The 15,436-nt window shown below is 41.6% G+C and overlaps 1 protein-coding gene across 1 annotated transcript; it reads right to left on the bottom strand.

Annotated features, from left to right (window-relative positions):
- Positions 1 to 4,495: 4,495 nt before the first annotated feature.
- Positions 4,496 to 15,236, bottom strand: LOC112893064. Its single transcript, XM_025960220.1, has 20 exons — positions 15,019 to 15,236; positions 14,708 to 14,812; positions 14,185 to 14,252; positions 13,875 to 13,951; positions 13,262 to 13,442; positions 13,098 to 13,154; positions 11,914 to 11,988; positions 10,670 to 10,789; positions 10,422 to 10,592; positions 10,194 to 10,307; positions 9,932 to 10,102; positions 9,755 to 9,823; positions 9,604 to 9,637; positions 8,506 to 9,126; positions 8,284 to 8,383; positions 8,117 to 8,182; positions 6,471 to 6,635; positions 6,270 to 6,366; positions 5,027 to 5,154; positions 4,496 to 4,908 (listed from the first exon to the last, which is right to left on the bottom strand). Exons 2-19 carry the CDS (start codon positions 14,775 to 14,777, stop codon positions 5,038 to 5,040), a joined length of 2,373 nt encoding a protein of 790 aa, XP_025816005.1. The 5' UTR covers positions 14,778 to 14,812; positions 15,019 to 15,236; the 3' UTR covers positions 4,496 to 4,908; positions 5,027 to 5,037.
- Positions 15,237 to 15,436: the final 200 nt, after the last annotated feature.

The following is a 15,436-nucleotide window of genomic DNA, read 5'->3' as shown; positions in this document are numbered from 1 at the left end:
GTGAGCTACATGTGAAAGCAGTCTCTGGTAGCCTACGGGTCGGCCTTACTGGTGACTCCTGGTAGTACGATTCATGGTAGGAAGGTACCGCCTGGCTAGTCCATTGTCACCGTCGAAGCCGGCAGACAAAATGAAAAGCTCAAGCTCGATTTTGTTGGAGGGGATGGAGAACAGACGTTGGAACAGGCACTCCACAGTTGCACTCTATGGCGCAAGGCCCACATCAAACTTATTGGGAATATAGCGGCTCCTGTGGATCCTCCTTCACTACTAGAAATTTGGGCTTTTGCAACGCTGAGTAATTCTGGCAATAAGGGCCAAATCGTGGCAATATATCTCAATTGCCACGACATGATGGTCGTTGTCAGCCGTGGCAAGTACTTGCGTGGTTAAAACTTTGGGCCACGTTTTTCTGTTTTATTGCAATAGCTATGGTATTTGCCACGTAATGAAGCATTGTATTGGATAGTAGTTGCAATGACCGATAACATGGCAATAGTATGTTGATAGTAGTTACAAGTGGTAACAATTACAACAAACATGATCATGATAATAAAAGTGTTATAACCACCATATTTTTGTAAATGGTCGCAATAAAGTATTCTTGCAATGATATATTTTTGTGGCAAAAAAATAATTAGAAGTAAAAAATATAAAAATTGATACTAGTTGGCTCTGAACCATGGACCTAAAGGATTACAAACCTTTACCACTACACTGCAGCAACTTTTGTTGTATATTTTGCTAATAGTCTACTCTAATCCTCTCGATTCACCATGAGAATGAATAAAAAATGTGGCAATAATATTTTGTTGTATATTTTGCTAATAGAAAACGTGGAAATAATATTCATATATTGCAACTCTACTTCACTCGTGGCAATAATAACTTTTTTGTTGCAACCATGTTTTAAAATACTACCACACTAGTTTAGCATGGCAAAACAATCACCTTAATGCAACAACATAAGCTAATGTTGCAATGAAAGTTGAACATATGGCAATGCAATAAAATTCATGGCAATACAACATATATATTGCCACCAAATTTCAAATTGTGGCAATATCACCTACTTATTGCAACAATTTATATGTTGTTGCAATTTTTTTGTGTCAATAGCCTATTTTTCTAGTACTGCTTCACCGCCAGGCCCGGATAATGATGATGAAGGCAACTTTGGTGGTCCTTCATCTTCGCCACCACGGGCTCCCTCACCATCATCTCCGCGAGGGCCAAGAGCACTCCGACTCCTCCAGCACCGGCCAAAGGAAAAAAACATACCTCATCCCTCCCACCAGCTAGTACCCCCAAGAAGTGGAAGGTTGTCGTGAAGAAAATAGGCCCTAAGAAGAAATTAGCACACGAGATGACTAACGAGGAACTGGCGGAGCATACGTGCCAAGAGGTGATAGATCATTTCAAACCTAAAGTACCAGAGAAGAGGGTGCCAATAGATGCAATGCTGGCAGCAAAGTTGTACGACAGCTTGAGCGACGCTGCCAAGAGACAGGTAAAACTACCATCGGACTTCGATCGCACGCTGATAAAGGCCCATTAGAAAATGAAGAAATATGGGAAGACCATTCCTCAGCTTGGCAAACAATAAAAAATCCTTGAGCCCCTCCGAGTGCAGACGGATAAAGAGAAACACGCGGTGAAATTTATGCAAGAAACGGGATTTACCTATGCGTAGGCAGCTGGGCAAGAAGATATCCCAGTAGCTCAAGTTGTAGGTCTTCCATACGAGTATGGAAAACCTTTTGTCACTGAAGATGAGGAGATCAATCTAGGCACATAGATGCATAGATTTCATAGACGGTACCTGCGAATGTCGAAGGAAAACAACCCGAAGCAGATGTTTGGAGTTAAGTATCGCGGCCACAATTTCTTCACTGGGAGGATGACTTCTGGGTGAACTTCGAAGATGTGCATGCAATATACCATCAAGATGCCCTCGACATATTTCTCATCACCATCTGGATCCTGTAAGTATCGACTAATCTCCATATTAATACAATTTATTAACCAGCGCAATATTCTTTGTGTACTATCTAATTTATATTCTATCTAATACATGTATATATGTTTATATATCTATATGTGCAGCTTTCATTGGATTTTGCTCGTAATTTCTGTGGAGAGTAGCAAACTTATAGTGTTCGACTTAAAGAGGAGACCACAGAAGAACATCCAACATATCATAGACCCATTGAACAGGTAAGTTTAATTTGCACAATAAAATCCTTTTTATTTTTAGATCAATTAAACATCAAACATATTTTTACGTGCAGGGGTGGAGAAAATTTGTGAAAAAGTACAGAGGCCAAGGTGAATGGAAGGATGAATTGACTGTTAGAATGGACTTTCCGATATGTGTGGTTGTTACCATTTTGCATATCTTATTTAGTGTTATGTATAATACACAAATATTGTATACCTAATTTATTCCTCACAAGAAGCAGGAAATAATTGGTGTGGGTACTATGTATGTGATTTCATGCACACCCTAACCGATTTCGGGAAGTGTATGACGGAGGACCTAAGAGTAGGCACAAACCGTTCATAAATACGTCTATAATTATTCTAACGCGATGAAGTAATATATCGAGCTTTATTTTTTTGAAAATAATAGATGATGCAAATAAAGAATGAGGTTCTACATGTGGATACGATCAACGCCGTGTTGGAGCAGCTGATACGATTTATTACGAGAGAGATCTTGGATCTTAAAGGCGAGTTGTACCACGACGGTCATATTAATAGAGTAGCATCCGCATCTACGTCGTGAGGGCTTAGAACTTGTAATCGTGATATTTGTATATTTGTAAATATTATTATGTCTAGATAATTTAATTACATCATTGCTAACGATATTTAGTTATTTTCATACATTATTTTCACACTAATGGACGTATAGTAGTATATAGCTTGGGTACGTGTAGCAATTCTGCAAATATAAACAGTAATAAATGATTCAAATAAAACAGAATTTGTAAAAAAAGAGGGAGAAAACCCTTAACTACTGGTTGAAAAGACCAAACGGTACCTAAGGAGCTGCCACATTGCGTCAGCGTGGCGGCCCCTAAGGTACTTGTTGGTCTTTCCAACCGGTATTTAAGAGCGCCTTTGATAAAATATTTAAGGTATAAAGTTGAGACTTTGTCTCGGTTCTCTGGTACCGGTCGAAGAATGGGGACGTATGCCGGTTTTCAACCGGTACTAAGCACCTTTTCCAGCAGTGTGATTGCGTGATTTGAGGACCACGTGCTCACCTTGGTCCTTGGATTTTATTGTTCCATCTGGGGTGTCCCGTCAACCGAGCTCAGCATTCCAATATTAGAGTGTACAGTGGACTGCGCCTGCTGTAGATACGCAGCATACCACCTACGTCCCCTGCATGCTTCCTGGTCTAGTGATGAGATCCTAGCAGACAGGGATCATCAGCAAGGCTAGCTAGGGCAGGAGCTACCAGAAACGGCCAACGATCGATCGAGCACCAACCAAACGACAAAGGGTTTAGGGAATAGCTAGGGAGGTCCTCGATCGAAGCGCAGCTGCGTATGGATGCATGCGCGTGCACAACACTTTGGCCTAGCTAGCTCGTTTATTTGGGCTTTAGGTTCGTTCTCTCTCACATGACCTGCATGCAACTTTAAGGCTCCTGGTGTTTTCGGACGGAAAACACCGATCGCAGCCACACGTGTGAAGTGAAATCATACACCGTACAAGGATAGAACTAACAGAGAACACACAGCAACTCCGATACAAGCTAGCTGATTGCCGCCTCACGACCCGTTTCCGGCCAGCAACCACAAGACGGTGACGGTGACGGCGACGGCGACTACTAGCTTTCATCTTCAGCTTGTCTATTCGGAGCGAAACCTCCGGCAGCTCCGTGCATGTGGCCACTGACTGGATGTCCGATCTCGATCTCCCACGCAGTTCATGGCCTGGTGAGTGGTGTGGTCGATCTCCCACGTGCCTGCTCCGAGCATCGTGGCAGCTGACTGATGCCTGCAGCCTGCTTCGTCGTAATAAAAAGATTCAAAAAAACCATCGGATTTGATTGTCTGGTTCTGCTAGCTGTATCTGGATGCTTGTCAGACGAAGGCCCGGCAGGAAAGCACCTGGAATCCGAGTCACACACATGGCGCCGGGAGCCTCGTGACATGGCGCAACACGTGGACGCCTGCCCCCTCCTGTACCCGAGACATGCTCTGTCTGTTTGGATGACCCAACTAAAATTTAGCTAGTTAAAATTTCAACGCTAAACTTTAGCTAACTAAAAATTCTTCCAACTAAACTTTAGCTGAGATACCGAATAAAGCGAGCGATCGCCCCCAATCATTGGGCCCGATCGATCTCCCGTCATGCAGCCGATGGAATATTGGTTTCATGCGCCTGCACTTCCACAGTGGATCAGCTCGGCCCGCTGCTGAACCTTGATTGGGACCTCTTACCAGAAATGATTCAATTCAGTGTGTATCATTTCACAGACACCAAACAACATGATCCGTGTTAGACTTTGATTTGAATCCGTTCGTCACCGAGATGACGTCCAACTCATTGTTCACCTGGACTACATGCATTTTACAGGATGGAGACAGTGCCAGCTCAGCCTAGATAATGGAAGGCAATGAGCAACTTGTGATGTAACATCCATCCCCGGGATGGTACTGCCAATAGGATGATGTCATCCTTTTCATTTAACACAAACAACTTGCAAGAAAGAACCAAGTGATGACTAACGCTAGGTGTGTTAATTACATATAGCAGTAACTCTGAGCTCTCCATTCTGTCAGCTGCGCATTCCGGGGTGCGGATAGTAGGCTAGACATTTTGAACCAACCGTGGGCACCGTCATGCTGATCTGTTGCATGTCGCTTGCGTGGTCAGGGCACCGACAATCTGCTCAGGATGATCAATTTTAGCCAATGTGTACATCAGAGCTGTGCAGCAAAACGGGGCAATTATTTGACAGAAAGCAGTCAACTAGGGCCAGCAAGAGAAGTGTGCAAGTGATCACCTGCAGATGCCTCAGCGGAATTCGTCATGGAAATAGTCTTCATCGCTGAGGTACACACTGCCATAAAATGCATAGGGGTTCTCAATCATCTCGCCCAAAGTTAGCCTTCCGTCATGATCGTTGTCTGCCTGCATTTTTTTTGATAAAAAGCAACCATGCAAGTCATTTCCAAAGGAAAAAAGCCCATCATATGATGTATAGTCATAAAAGGAAGTTGATGGCGCAAGACAATTTCCCTCTTGCTTGACCATATTTCAAGCGCTCAAAGAGAACAAAACAGCAGCAATTACGAAACAGCACAAACAGAAGGGAATAAAAGAAGAAGCAGTTACTACTGGACTGTGCTCTTATCGCTTCGTGAGCATCAGGCTCTAATGAAGTATAAGCACAATCTAGTGCATTGCATTCAATGATCCATTAGTTTGGGGTTTTTTGTACACAAAGTTCAGAGTATTCAACCCCCTTTAAATTGGATGCAAAAGCAGAAAACCAATTGGAAATTTGGACTATCATATCATACAACTATTACATTCCAGGACACAGCAATGCCTTCTCTCGAATTTTGTAAGGTTTACAATCTTCCTTCTATGGTTCTACCTCACTGAAATTTGGCAATGATGTCTGGATCATTGTACTTTAGCTATACAACCACATTGCACCGACAAAAACCATATACAATTTCCAGACATCTGCACCTCCTCTATGCATAACATAGAATTACTGAACTTAAAATGGAACCAGAAAGAAATGATTTTGCAACTATGTGCATAATGAGTAGACGATATCTATTTAGTGTCATCCTGTTTGACAGTGCAAACTAAAGATTATATTAATGACATTATTTGCACTCTATATTAGGGTTTTGGCAATAATGTCTCAGGATAAGCTGTTAAATGGGTTAGCGATTATAAGGCCAACCACGGTTTTGCATGCAAAGTAAATTAGTTGGGAGCAAATCGACATGAAAAGTTCTGTTGTATCTGCAGATATGATTGAAATAATTTCTGAACTCATGTATGAGTAGGCAGCACATATTCATACTTAATTAGCAACTCCTAGGAAATTACAAAGTTTTCTTTTCCTCCAACACAAAGAAACTTACCAAGTAAAAAACTAAACAAATATTGCCATGTGGTTATGTACATAAGCATGATCACACATGGTTATGTACATAAGAACTAGGAAAACAGATGAACTCAAAGAACAATAAAAAGAATCAGTGGGAAAGAAATACGAATCAAACCTCGGACATAGCATGGATGGCTTGCTGTCTAGCATAATAGCGTTCAGAAAGATAGAGCTTATCAAGAACAGGTTCTAGTTCATGCTCTGAAACAAACCTACAAAAAAAGGATTATCTCAAATGAATAACAGTAAAATATTATATACCAAATTCTGTGAGAAACATCATAAAAGAACTTCAGTTAGAGGTTCACTTGCATACCCATCATTATCTTTATCAAGTTTGGAGAACCGATCCTTTGCAACTGTCATGTTCCCAATGTGGGAAATATCTGCACTCTCATCATCATAACCATGTATATGGTCATGTAGCCCACTAAAGTATTCATCAAAGTTTAGTTTTCCATCACCATCTTTGTCCCTCTGCCTGGATATGGCAAAATGAGTAACTATGCTCAATGAAACTGTAACTATGCTCTAATAGAGTATGCAAACAATTAAATAATAAAACAATATTCACCTTCAGAAACTCATAGAGACAAAAAAACTAAAAACTTTCCAGTTTCCACAAACATGACAGAATATCTGTGGTGGTTCCAAATGTTCTTTGGTCCTTTAATCATATCAACAGGTCCCACTCAGGGTTGCTACTTGCTAGTTAGTACCTTTACTTCAAGTGATTTATATATGCCTCAAAAGATGTCCCTCGTACTTAAATGTTTAGTTTAGTCCGTTCATTGCCATGGGTTCAGCATAGTGATGCTTAGTATGTACTTTACAAAGTTTTAGTACATGTAACTTTTTGACTTCGGAACTTAGGAGAACTTAGGAGGTAAGTATAAAACCTTTAGATGTTAAGACATGTGGAACAAAAATATAGTTGCCAAAAATATGAGGCCAGCATGGCTTATCGTCTAGATGCCCAATCCTGCCCAACATAACTCTATCCCAGGCTCAGTCTAGACTTGAACCCTAACCTACCAAAATCCAATTATATAAATGGTGTGAATTGCTTTGGTGACTACGGTAATATGATGATGTGGCACAATTGTTGAGTTTCTTTTACACTTAACTTTCAAAAAGTAAGATGTTATCAACCTCTAAAGAGGTAGGGTAGGGCTACAAAGTCATAAATTGCTTGTTTCAGTAACAAAAAAAATGCATTGGTGTTAGCTGCAGAAATTACTGTCCACACATTTCATATGCATGTGAACAGAAATTTCCAACATCGGACAACCAAGCGAAGCTAACAAACCTGCTTGACAAGAAGTGCAATTAGCAACTGCATGCAACATAGGCAATGTGACAAGACAAAGAGAGAACTTAAAGGAAACAAACAAATGCTATCAGGATTTCGTGAAACATAACCAAGATTAGACAATTTTGTTGATGTTATTGATGGGATCTCTCATCAGTTAACCAAATATTCCCCTTAATTTTGAAGTGATATACCATCTTAAGTACATTAAACCATCTACGCAAATGACCGTGATATTTGCACCCTAATTTGTGCTAAAGTAGGTGGAATCTATCAAGAATTCTGGTTACCAGAAAGGAATTACTGCTTTCACTATTAGCTTTGGAATTATCACCCTGACCCTAATATCTAACATAAAAAATGGTTTGCGAGCTAAAGCACATTTCCCGCTACAGCATGAAAATGCAGTTATAGTGCTCAAAGGCTAAGACAAAATTCACAAATAATATACTAGTCTGATGGCTAGAGGATACTAACAGATACCTCAGGACCCAAGCGCAAAAGACTGATTTGAAAATTGGGTTTCTGTACCCTTTACAAATCAACCCAATACTAAAGCACTCAACGCCCTTTAAATGTATGCTACTAAAGTTAATGTAAACATAGAATACTATGATTGGAAGAAGTCATCAGGTTGATGAAGTACACACCTTAATTCTTGTCTGCTGAGCAAATTGATGATTTTGGGATTATCCGAATCACTTGGATTTAGGAAACTGAAGTGGCAGCAAGACAGTCAAAAAGGTAAAACGTTAGAAAATAATCAAGAAGCATGTAAGAAAAATAGGTCTACGGCACAAGTTGAACAAATCCTTACTCATTAAACTCAGATTTATCAAGGAAACCATCACCGTTTGCATCTGAAGCATTGAAGTGCTCCTCCTTCCACCACGGGAACCCCAGCATATTACCCTCTCCTACAGAGCATGAACCAACCAATCAACTTTCTAAGACGCTAACCCACACTGATGACAATAATTGTTTACACCAAGTGCTGTATTCATGTCTTGATGCACAAACAATAGCAGAGAAATGTTACCATGGGACTCTTGGCGCAGCGCGTTGAAGGTCCCGAAGGAGACGATCCCGCTGCCGCTCTTGTCGTAGAGCTCCATCTCCCTGGAGGAACGGTGGTGCTGGTTGGCCCTGGCCTGCTCGAGGTTCCAGGTGGTGAGCTCGTCGAGGGATACGAAGCCGTCCGTCGGGGCGACGTCGATCTTGGGGAAGAGCGCGCTGATGCGGTCAGCGAGGTTGAAGCGGTCGTCGTCGTTGATGAAATCCTCCTCCTCCTTGAGGAATTCCTCCCATTCCTTCATGTGGTCGTCCGGCTCGCCGCCGTCTTCGTCGCCGTGGAGGAGGCGGTAGTGCTCGCGCTCCCACTCCTTGTCGTCCAGCCGGCGCTCCAGCTCGGCAATGGCCGGGTCGAAGGAAGCCGCGTGATGGTGGGGCTGCTGGTGGTGTTGCCCCTCTCTCCCAACGGAGGCAGCGCCGGAGGACGGGAAGCTCTTGGGATGGAGCTTGAGGCGGCGGTGGAGGCTGCGGCCGTGGGTGTGGGGCTGGAGGCGGGGGGAGTAGAAGGCGAGGAGAAGCAGAAGGATGAAGGCGCACGCTACGTAGAGGAGGAGCACGGTGGCCGGAGACTTCCGCCCTGCCGTGCCCCCTTCCGCCGGCGGCGCCATCGCCGGCGAGAGAGCGGGAGATCGGGCGAGGGGTGGAATGCGAAGCAAGTTTGCGGGTCGGAGATTTGGACCCGTTTAACATGTAAATGTAGTAGTACTTCCCATTAACGGGTGCGACTTGGGCAAGCAAAGGCAAAGCAATTGCATCTCGCGACCCGCTTGGTGGTGACATGGAATGCAACGATCGTGCCAATCAGCGTTTGACGCGTGGCCCGCAGAACTGTGACGCGTCACATGCCTTGACATGCGAAGCCATGGGGATGGTTAATTAGTCTCTCAAGCAATCACAAACACATGACAAGATAATCAAACGCACCCTCCCAGAAGGCGAGAACTCTGCAGAACTTGTGACACAAAGAAAGTATTCAGGATAGCAGCTGACAAGCCCATAACACATTATCTGAACAAAATGCACCACCATTCATGGTGGCACTGCACTAGTGATATTGTGAGGGTACAAAACAAGGCTGCAAAAAGTAGCACCCGGCTCAGCTAGTTCCAGATCCAGATTATATGATGATATAAAAGGATATCCGATCTCATTTGGAGAAGAAGCTGATCGCGGTGTGCTTGGCGACCAGATTATGTCTTTAGAGGAGCTTTCTTCACCCTGTCGGATATCCGATCGGGAGCATTCGTGTGGGATTTGAACCGGCCTCGTCCGCCCTCCTCCTTTTCCTGAAAGTTGCTCAGAGGTTTTAGCACTTGCAGCTATTGGTCGTATGGTCAGCATACAAACCATCAAAAGCCAAAAGGAAAGAGGAAAAAAAAAGGCAGATCACTAACCTTCTTCTTTACTATTTGGACGACATCCTCGTCTTGAAGGCCATGGCTGAGCCCACAATGCTGTGGATAGTGCCTCGCACTGGTTCCCCATACAAGCACATATTTCACATCCTTGAGCAAGCTTCTGTGGATATGATTGCAGAAGTCTTCAACTGTACAACCACCTCTATCCTGATGGCACAAAAAAGGACGTCAGACAGACTGTTCCCCCTGTTCCTTGGAATAGCCAGGTGAAAAAAGCATAGAGGGGCAGAGAACATACAGTAGAAAGAACAACTGGATCCGAGAAATCAGGCTGCTGACCCTGCGGCTTGGTGTACACCCTCACTAGACCCATCTCTTCCCACATTCTTGCCAGTAGCCTGTCCAAGTTCAGCTGTACAGAACAAATTGTTTCAGTAACATGAAGATTTAACAATAAGACAACAAGATCAAAAGAGCAGGATGTAAGAAAAATTGATAGAAACGCAGGTGACCATATTAAACATGCCTTCAAATTGCAGCTGATTACTAGCGAATTTGGTTGCCGAGCAAGCCTATCTACGTCATCAATACCAACAACATCAATCTTGTTATATACGTAAACACACTTAATGTACTTTCGATTTCCTTCAATGACGTCGATGAGATCATCCACAGTAGCATCTTCACGGAATAACACCTAAAATAAACAGAATAGTTGAGTCCACTACAAAGACATGTATATGCACACGCCCAAGCAAACACATGTCCACATACCTCAGCGTTGTGAATTTTGTACTCATGCAGAATCTGATAGCAGAGCTTCTCATCAATATGCGTCAAAGGCACTGTGGTGTTGAAAGAAATCCCACCAGTCTTCTTCCTTTTGAAGTATATCTATTTGTACAAAAGGACATAACCATTGATCAGGACGGAACATAGAAGGTACCAATGTAGATGTAAAAACACCTCATAAATCAGAAGCAACACGGAATAGTTGGCCACACAAACTACATAATTACATATTTAGGTCTCATCTAAGAGATCAGATAGTCATTTCATCAGAATTAGTTGGTCGACTTACCTAATTAGGTCAGCGCCTGTCAAGAATGAAACAACTTATGTAGTTAGCTAGAAATTTTCACTAAGAAGTACTAAGAGATTTATGTCCTTTCAAAGCTGCCCACAGTAAGTCAAACCTTAAGTTACACTCTCCTTCCCAGGATATCCGACACCCAACAAATTTGGTATGACATTTGCGCATAGAGTTCAGTGCCCAATATATTACATGGCATCGCAGATACAAATAGATGCGACCAATTCAATAAAAGACAAAAAAATGAACTAGTGTCTTGTTAAGATACAACATACAACACTGGTTATATGCCACTGATGTGAGCTTGCTGGACTACATCATGACCCAAGCCACAAACAAATGTGATTCCAGAATCACTTCTAGATGTTAACAGAAATAACCTATGTTCCTGCTGTAGTAAGAGTGTAAGTCTGTGCACTAAGTATGCAGGTCTGTGTGACGTAATATTAGGCTGCACAAACATTTGGCTACAAGACAATTAGGAGTACAGTACTAACACAGGAAAATACAATTAGTTGATTCAGTTATGGTTTAAGTGAATTATGTACCTAATCTGATAGTCACGTATTATGGGATAAATCAAATCACTGCTATGTTTTTCAGATCCATGCAATAAAAACCATCCAATGCAGATTGTGGAGCACCATGTCCCTGAGGTGCCATCGGAGGTGGGTGGCATTCATCTGTTCCAAACTTCCAGTTCATGGTTCAGACACTGCCTTGCATCGTAGGTTACAAGCAGAGAATGTTAAGCAGCATGCCGAGGATGTACAGGATGTTCTTTTTCCGTTTTTGGCACCAGATGAAAAGATTGCCTTATTTGAGTGCCTGAAGGGTTCCTCCTAGAGTTTCAGTGTTATATAGAGTATCCTTATCTACCATTCTCTACATCCATTTCTATTTCACATTTTCAAGTAATAGATACCTGAGGAGGCCTTTTGTTGAGACGGAGTCCAACAGCTTCCAGTTCTCTGGTTAATATTTGGCGATGTCCTTCACTCTGAAATTTAGAACATTAATAAGCAAATGGAAATCAGGTCAGGTTTTGATTCTGTCCAATCACATATTAAAAAACTAGGAAGCTCGTATGCAGTTAAATCACCTTATAGATTCAAAACAAAAAATCACTCAATTACACACCACCATTTTGGCATGCAACTGTCTACCCTTGATCTAACTACAGATTTAAAACAAAAAACACTTCCAGTAAGATTTCGCATGAACTTTCAAGCAACTATATAACTTTAGAAAGGTTCCACAAAGACTTCGTAAGAACTTTCAAGTAACCATATTACTTCAGAAAGGCAGTGTGTAGATGTCACTACTCGAACTTGGCAATGTTATTCTACAACTCAAAAAAGCTGAGTGCATTCAATGTAGAACTAAGGATTAATATGCAAAGTTAAAACAAAGAGAAAATTCCTCCAATGCCACAGAACCTTAGTGTTTCCCCAATCTACCACTGAATTTTTGCTCTTTTTACAGTGTCCACTTTAGTTTTCCCTGCCCCTTCTCGCCATTAACAATTGAGGAATGATAACAAAGGGGCAAAAAGACCAACATAATGCTGCCTAGCCAGGTCCCAGTGGCAACCTGCCTGACCACCATACCCCTATCTTTGTTGTGATCACCCAATTTCACTCTAATTTTTATCCTTTTAGGACTTTCCCTATGTCTGTCTTCATTTTACCTTTTTAACCTTTCTTTTTATTCTTTATTTAAGGATTTTCTCACTGTTTATGTTTTTTTGCATAAAATAGAAATTTATCTCCAACAAGACCATTCATTAATATGAAATGTATTTGCAATGTAAGCTGGTGGACAAACTTGACTGCGGAAGGAGTTAGCTAAGGTCTTCATACTCAAAAGGATTCTGCTATCAACATGTGGTATTTCATGTTATGGTCAGGAACCATATCAAATTATGGGGACTGAAATTTTCAATCTACTGATGACAGACACACACTACCCAACAGACCTAGACATCTGCTCCTTCCCTGCTCTCCTAACATAAAATCTTAACTATGCTTAAAAAACTTAGGTGTTCTAAAGAAAGAGTAATAGGAATGCAAAAGCAATGTAGCAAAGAATATTCAGTTAACCAATAACCTTTGAGGCATCCAGAACCATCAGTACAAGGTCTGATGACTTCGCAACAGCAATAACCTGAAAATAGAAACAATATATAAAAAAAATGAAACAAAATCAATAAATGATTTGTGGGTAGAGGAACTCAGCATATTTAAAAATAATTAACTATTAGCAGCAATTACCTGCCTGCCACGCCCCTTGCCTTCAGAGGCTCCTTCAATAATACCAGGAAGATCAAGAAGCTGGATTTTGGTATCATTGTAGTGAATAATTCCAGGAATGCAAGTCAGGGTTGTGAACTCATATGATGCAGCTTCAGAGTGTGTCCCAGTCAACATAGTTAAAAGAGTTGACTTTCCAACACTGAAAAATATATCACACTAGTCAAAACACACAAGACATATTGACATTATAATCTGAGAGGTTGACTAAATTGACCCTTTTATGCTTTGTATTACCAAAAAGAATTAAATTTCAGCTTATGTTAGTAAGACTTACATGAAAAAAAAAGGACACACAGTAATATTAAGCAATGGAAAGTATGGCATAAAATACGAATTGGATCAGTTCATCATTATGCACATATCTAATTTCTATATACAAGGCAATAGTTATGAGAGTTAGTTTCACAGACATAAATGCCTCGAAAGTACAAGGCAGCAGATGATGTATGTCAAATACATAGTACTACAATTGACCACAACAGAGTCCATGTGTCACAGATCCAATTGTAGAAACTGAGGATTGAAACACAAGATTCTACAGTACTCAAGTCATAGGCAAATGATGGTAGACCTGGGAAATCCAATCAGTGCAACACGACCATGCCCAAACTTTGTGACTTCAAAACCATCTCCTCCTCCACTGGAACCCTGTATGACCAAATTGAGAAGTCAGGTGTGACGAAGCAAATGCAAAGACCTCCCATGTAAATACTACTTAGCCTTTTTGTACTATATTAGCACTTAGAAAGTCTTGAAGGAATGAAGAAACATCAACATAATAAAGCTTTACTTGATGATCTAATGTGTTACTCAAATTACAATGCAAAAATATTATAAACAAAAATTCAAGATGCTGATGTAGTTTCTCAATCCACCGATACCTTCGGAGGCTCCAATAGTTGTGTCCTCAGCTTTGCTAACTTTGCCTTCAGTTGTCCAAGATGATATTCTGTATGAAAACAAAAAAAATATTAATAGATACAATATGCAAGACAAACTCCACACAAGATTACATATTAGTGCATATACAGGATAGTATTTGACTACTTTTTCATTGCAAAATACACAATGATACCCTTGGTTGATTTGATTTAAAACAGAAATGTAATAAAAGAAAAGGAATGTTGTTCAACCCAGTAGTCATTAAGTATACATGTCTACAGTGAATGCCCAAATGATACAGCTTGTTGCCATTAACCGAGACATCTATGGCACATAACAGCAATTGAATCAGAGATTATACACACGAACATGCTGAAAGGCAATTCATGATCAGATAAGTGTAACAGTGATATGTGGCAAAACAGTTCCATTCAAATGGAAAGAAAATAAAAGACAGTGAGCATACACTGATGAGCATGAATTGCATAGAGGTTGTAACGGTGGAAGAAGTGACAGCAAAACCTGTTGCTTTATTTTTCTGCGTCCGAGCCATCTCGGCCTCAATCTCCTTGATCCTCTCAAGGATACCCATCTTCTACACAGCTTCTCTGGGGACAGTGGTACTTTCTGCCAAGTAACAAAGAAAAGAACCTTGATAAGCCTGACGAGTCAGGGCGAACCCAGCATAGGACATGGGCGATAATTTTTGCAAACGAAATCGAAGTTAGTATGTAATATATTGTAACTGGATCAGATCCGAATACAAATACTTTTGTTAGGGTTTGGGGTGCTCCGTCTCGCGCAGCAGAAAGAAAGAGAAGGGGCGGACATACCTGGTGGATGCTCGTAGCCAGCAAAGGGCTCTGGGCGAAGACGGGATGGCGCCGCCGCTCGCCCACTCGTCGCCGCCAGGGAATGAAGACCAAGGGAGGAGGGAGTCAGAGAGAAGGTAAACAAGGGGAAGAAACAGAGAACAGCCTGAGGCGCTGAGCCCTGAAGGGGAGGGCTCGGCTGTCAATGAGCCGAGCTCGAGCGAGCCTGCCACCTCAAGCTGGAGTTCGATAGCATCTTGAGCCGAGGTCGATATGAGACTGAGATACCGCCGATCATACATTCAGGAACCTTTGGCAGAGCTCACGGAGCTAATGCAACAGGAGCTCGCCAAACAGTATTTCACATATAATGATTTTCTGCTGATTCCGTGGAACGATTTTATGAAATGAACTAAGAGGCAGGGAGCTGAAAAAAGTA

Source organism: Panicum hallii, chromosome 5 (assembly GCF_002211085.1).
Source record: "Panicum hallii strain FIL2 chromosome 5, PHallii_v3.1, whole genome shotgun sequence".
In the NCBI taxonomy this organism is placed as follows: Eukaryota; Viridiplantae; Streptophyta; class Magnoliopsida; order Poales; family Poaceae; genus Panicum; species Panicum hallii.
This window is presented reverse-complemented; position numbering and strand designations above follow the sequence as displayed.

Excerpts from the sequence above, each read along its gene's own strand:
- LOC112893064 (XM_025960220.1), bottom strand. The coding sequence starts at position 14,777 with ATGGGTATCCTTGAGAGGATCAAGGAGATTGAGGCCGAGATGGCTCGG. Across the intron at positions 10,790-11,913 it reads TCAACAAAAGGCCTCCTCAG|ATATACTTCAAAAGGAAGAA; the intron begins GTATCTATTACT and ends TTGTACAAATAG. Across the intron at positions 9,638-9,754 it reads CCGATCGGATATCCGACAGG|CTGAGCCGGGTGCTACTTTT; the intron begins GTGAAGAAAGCT and ends ATCTGGAACTAG.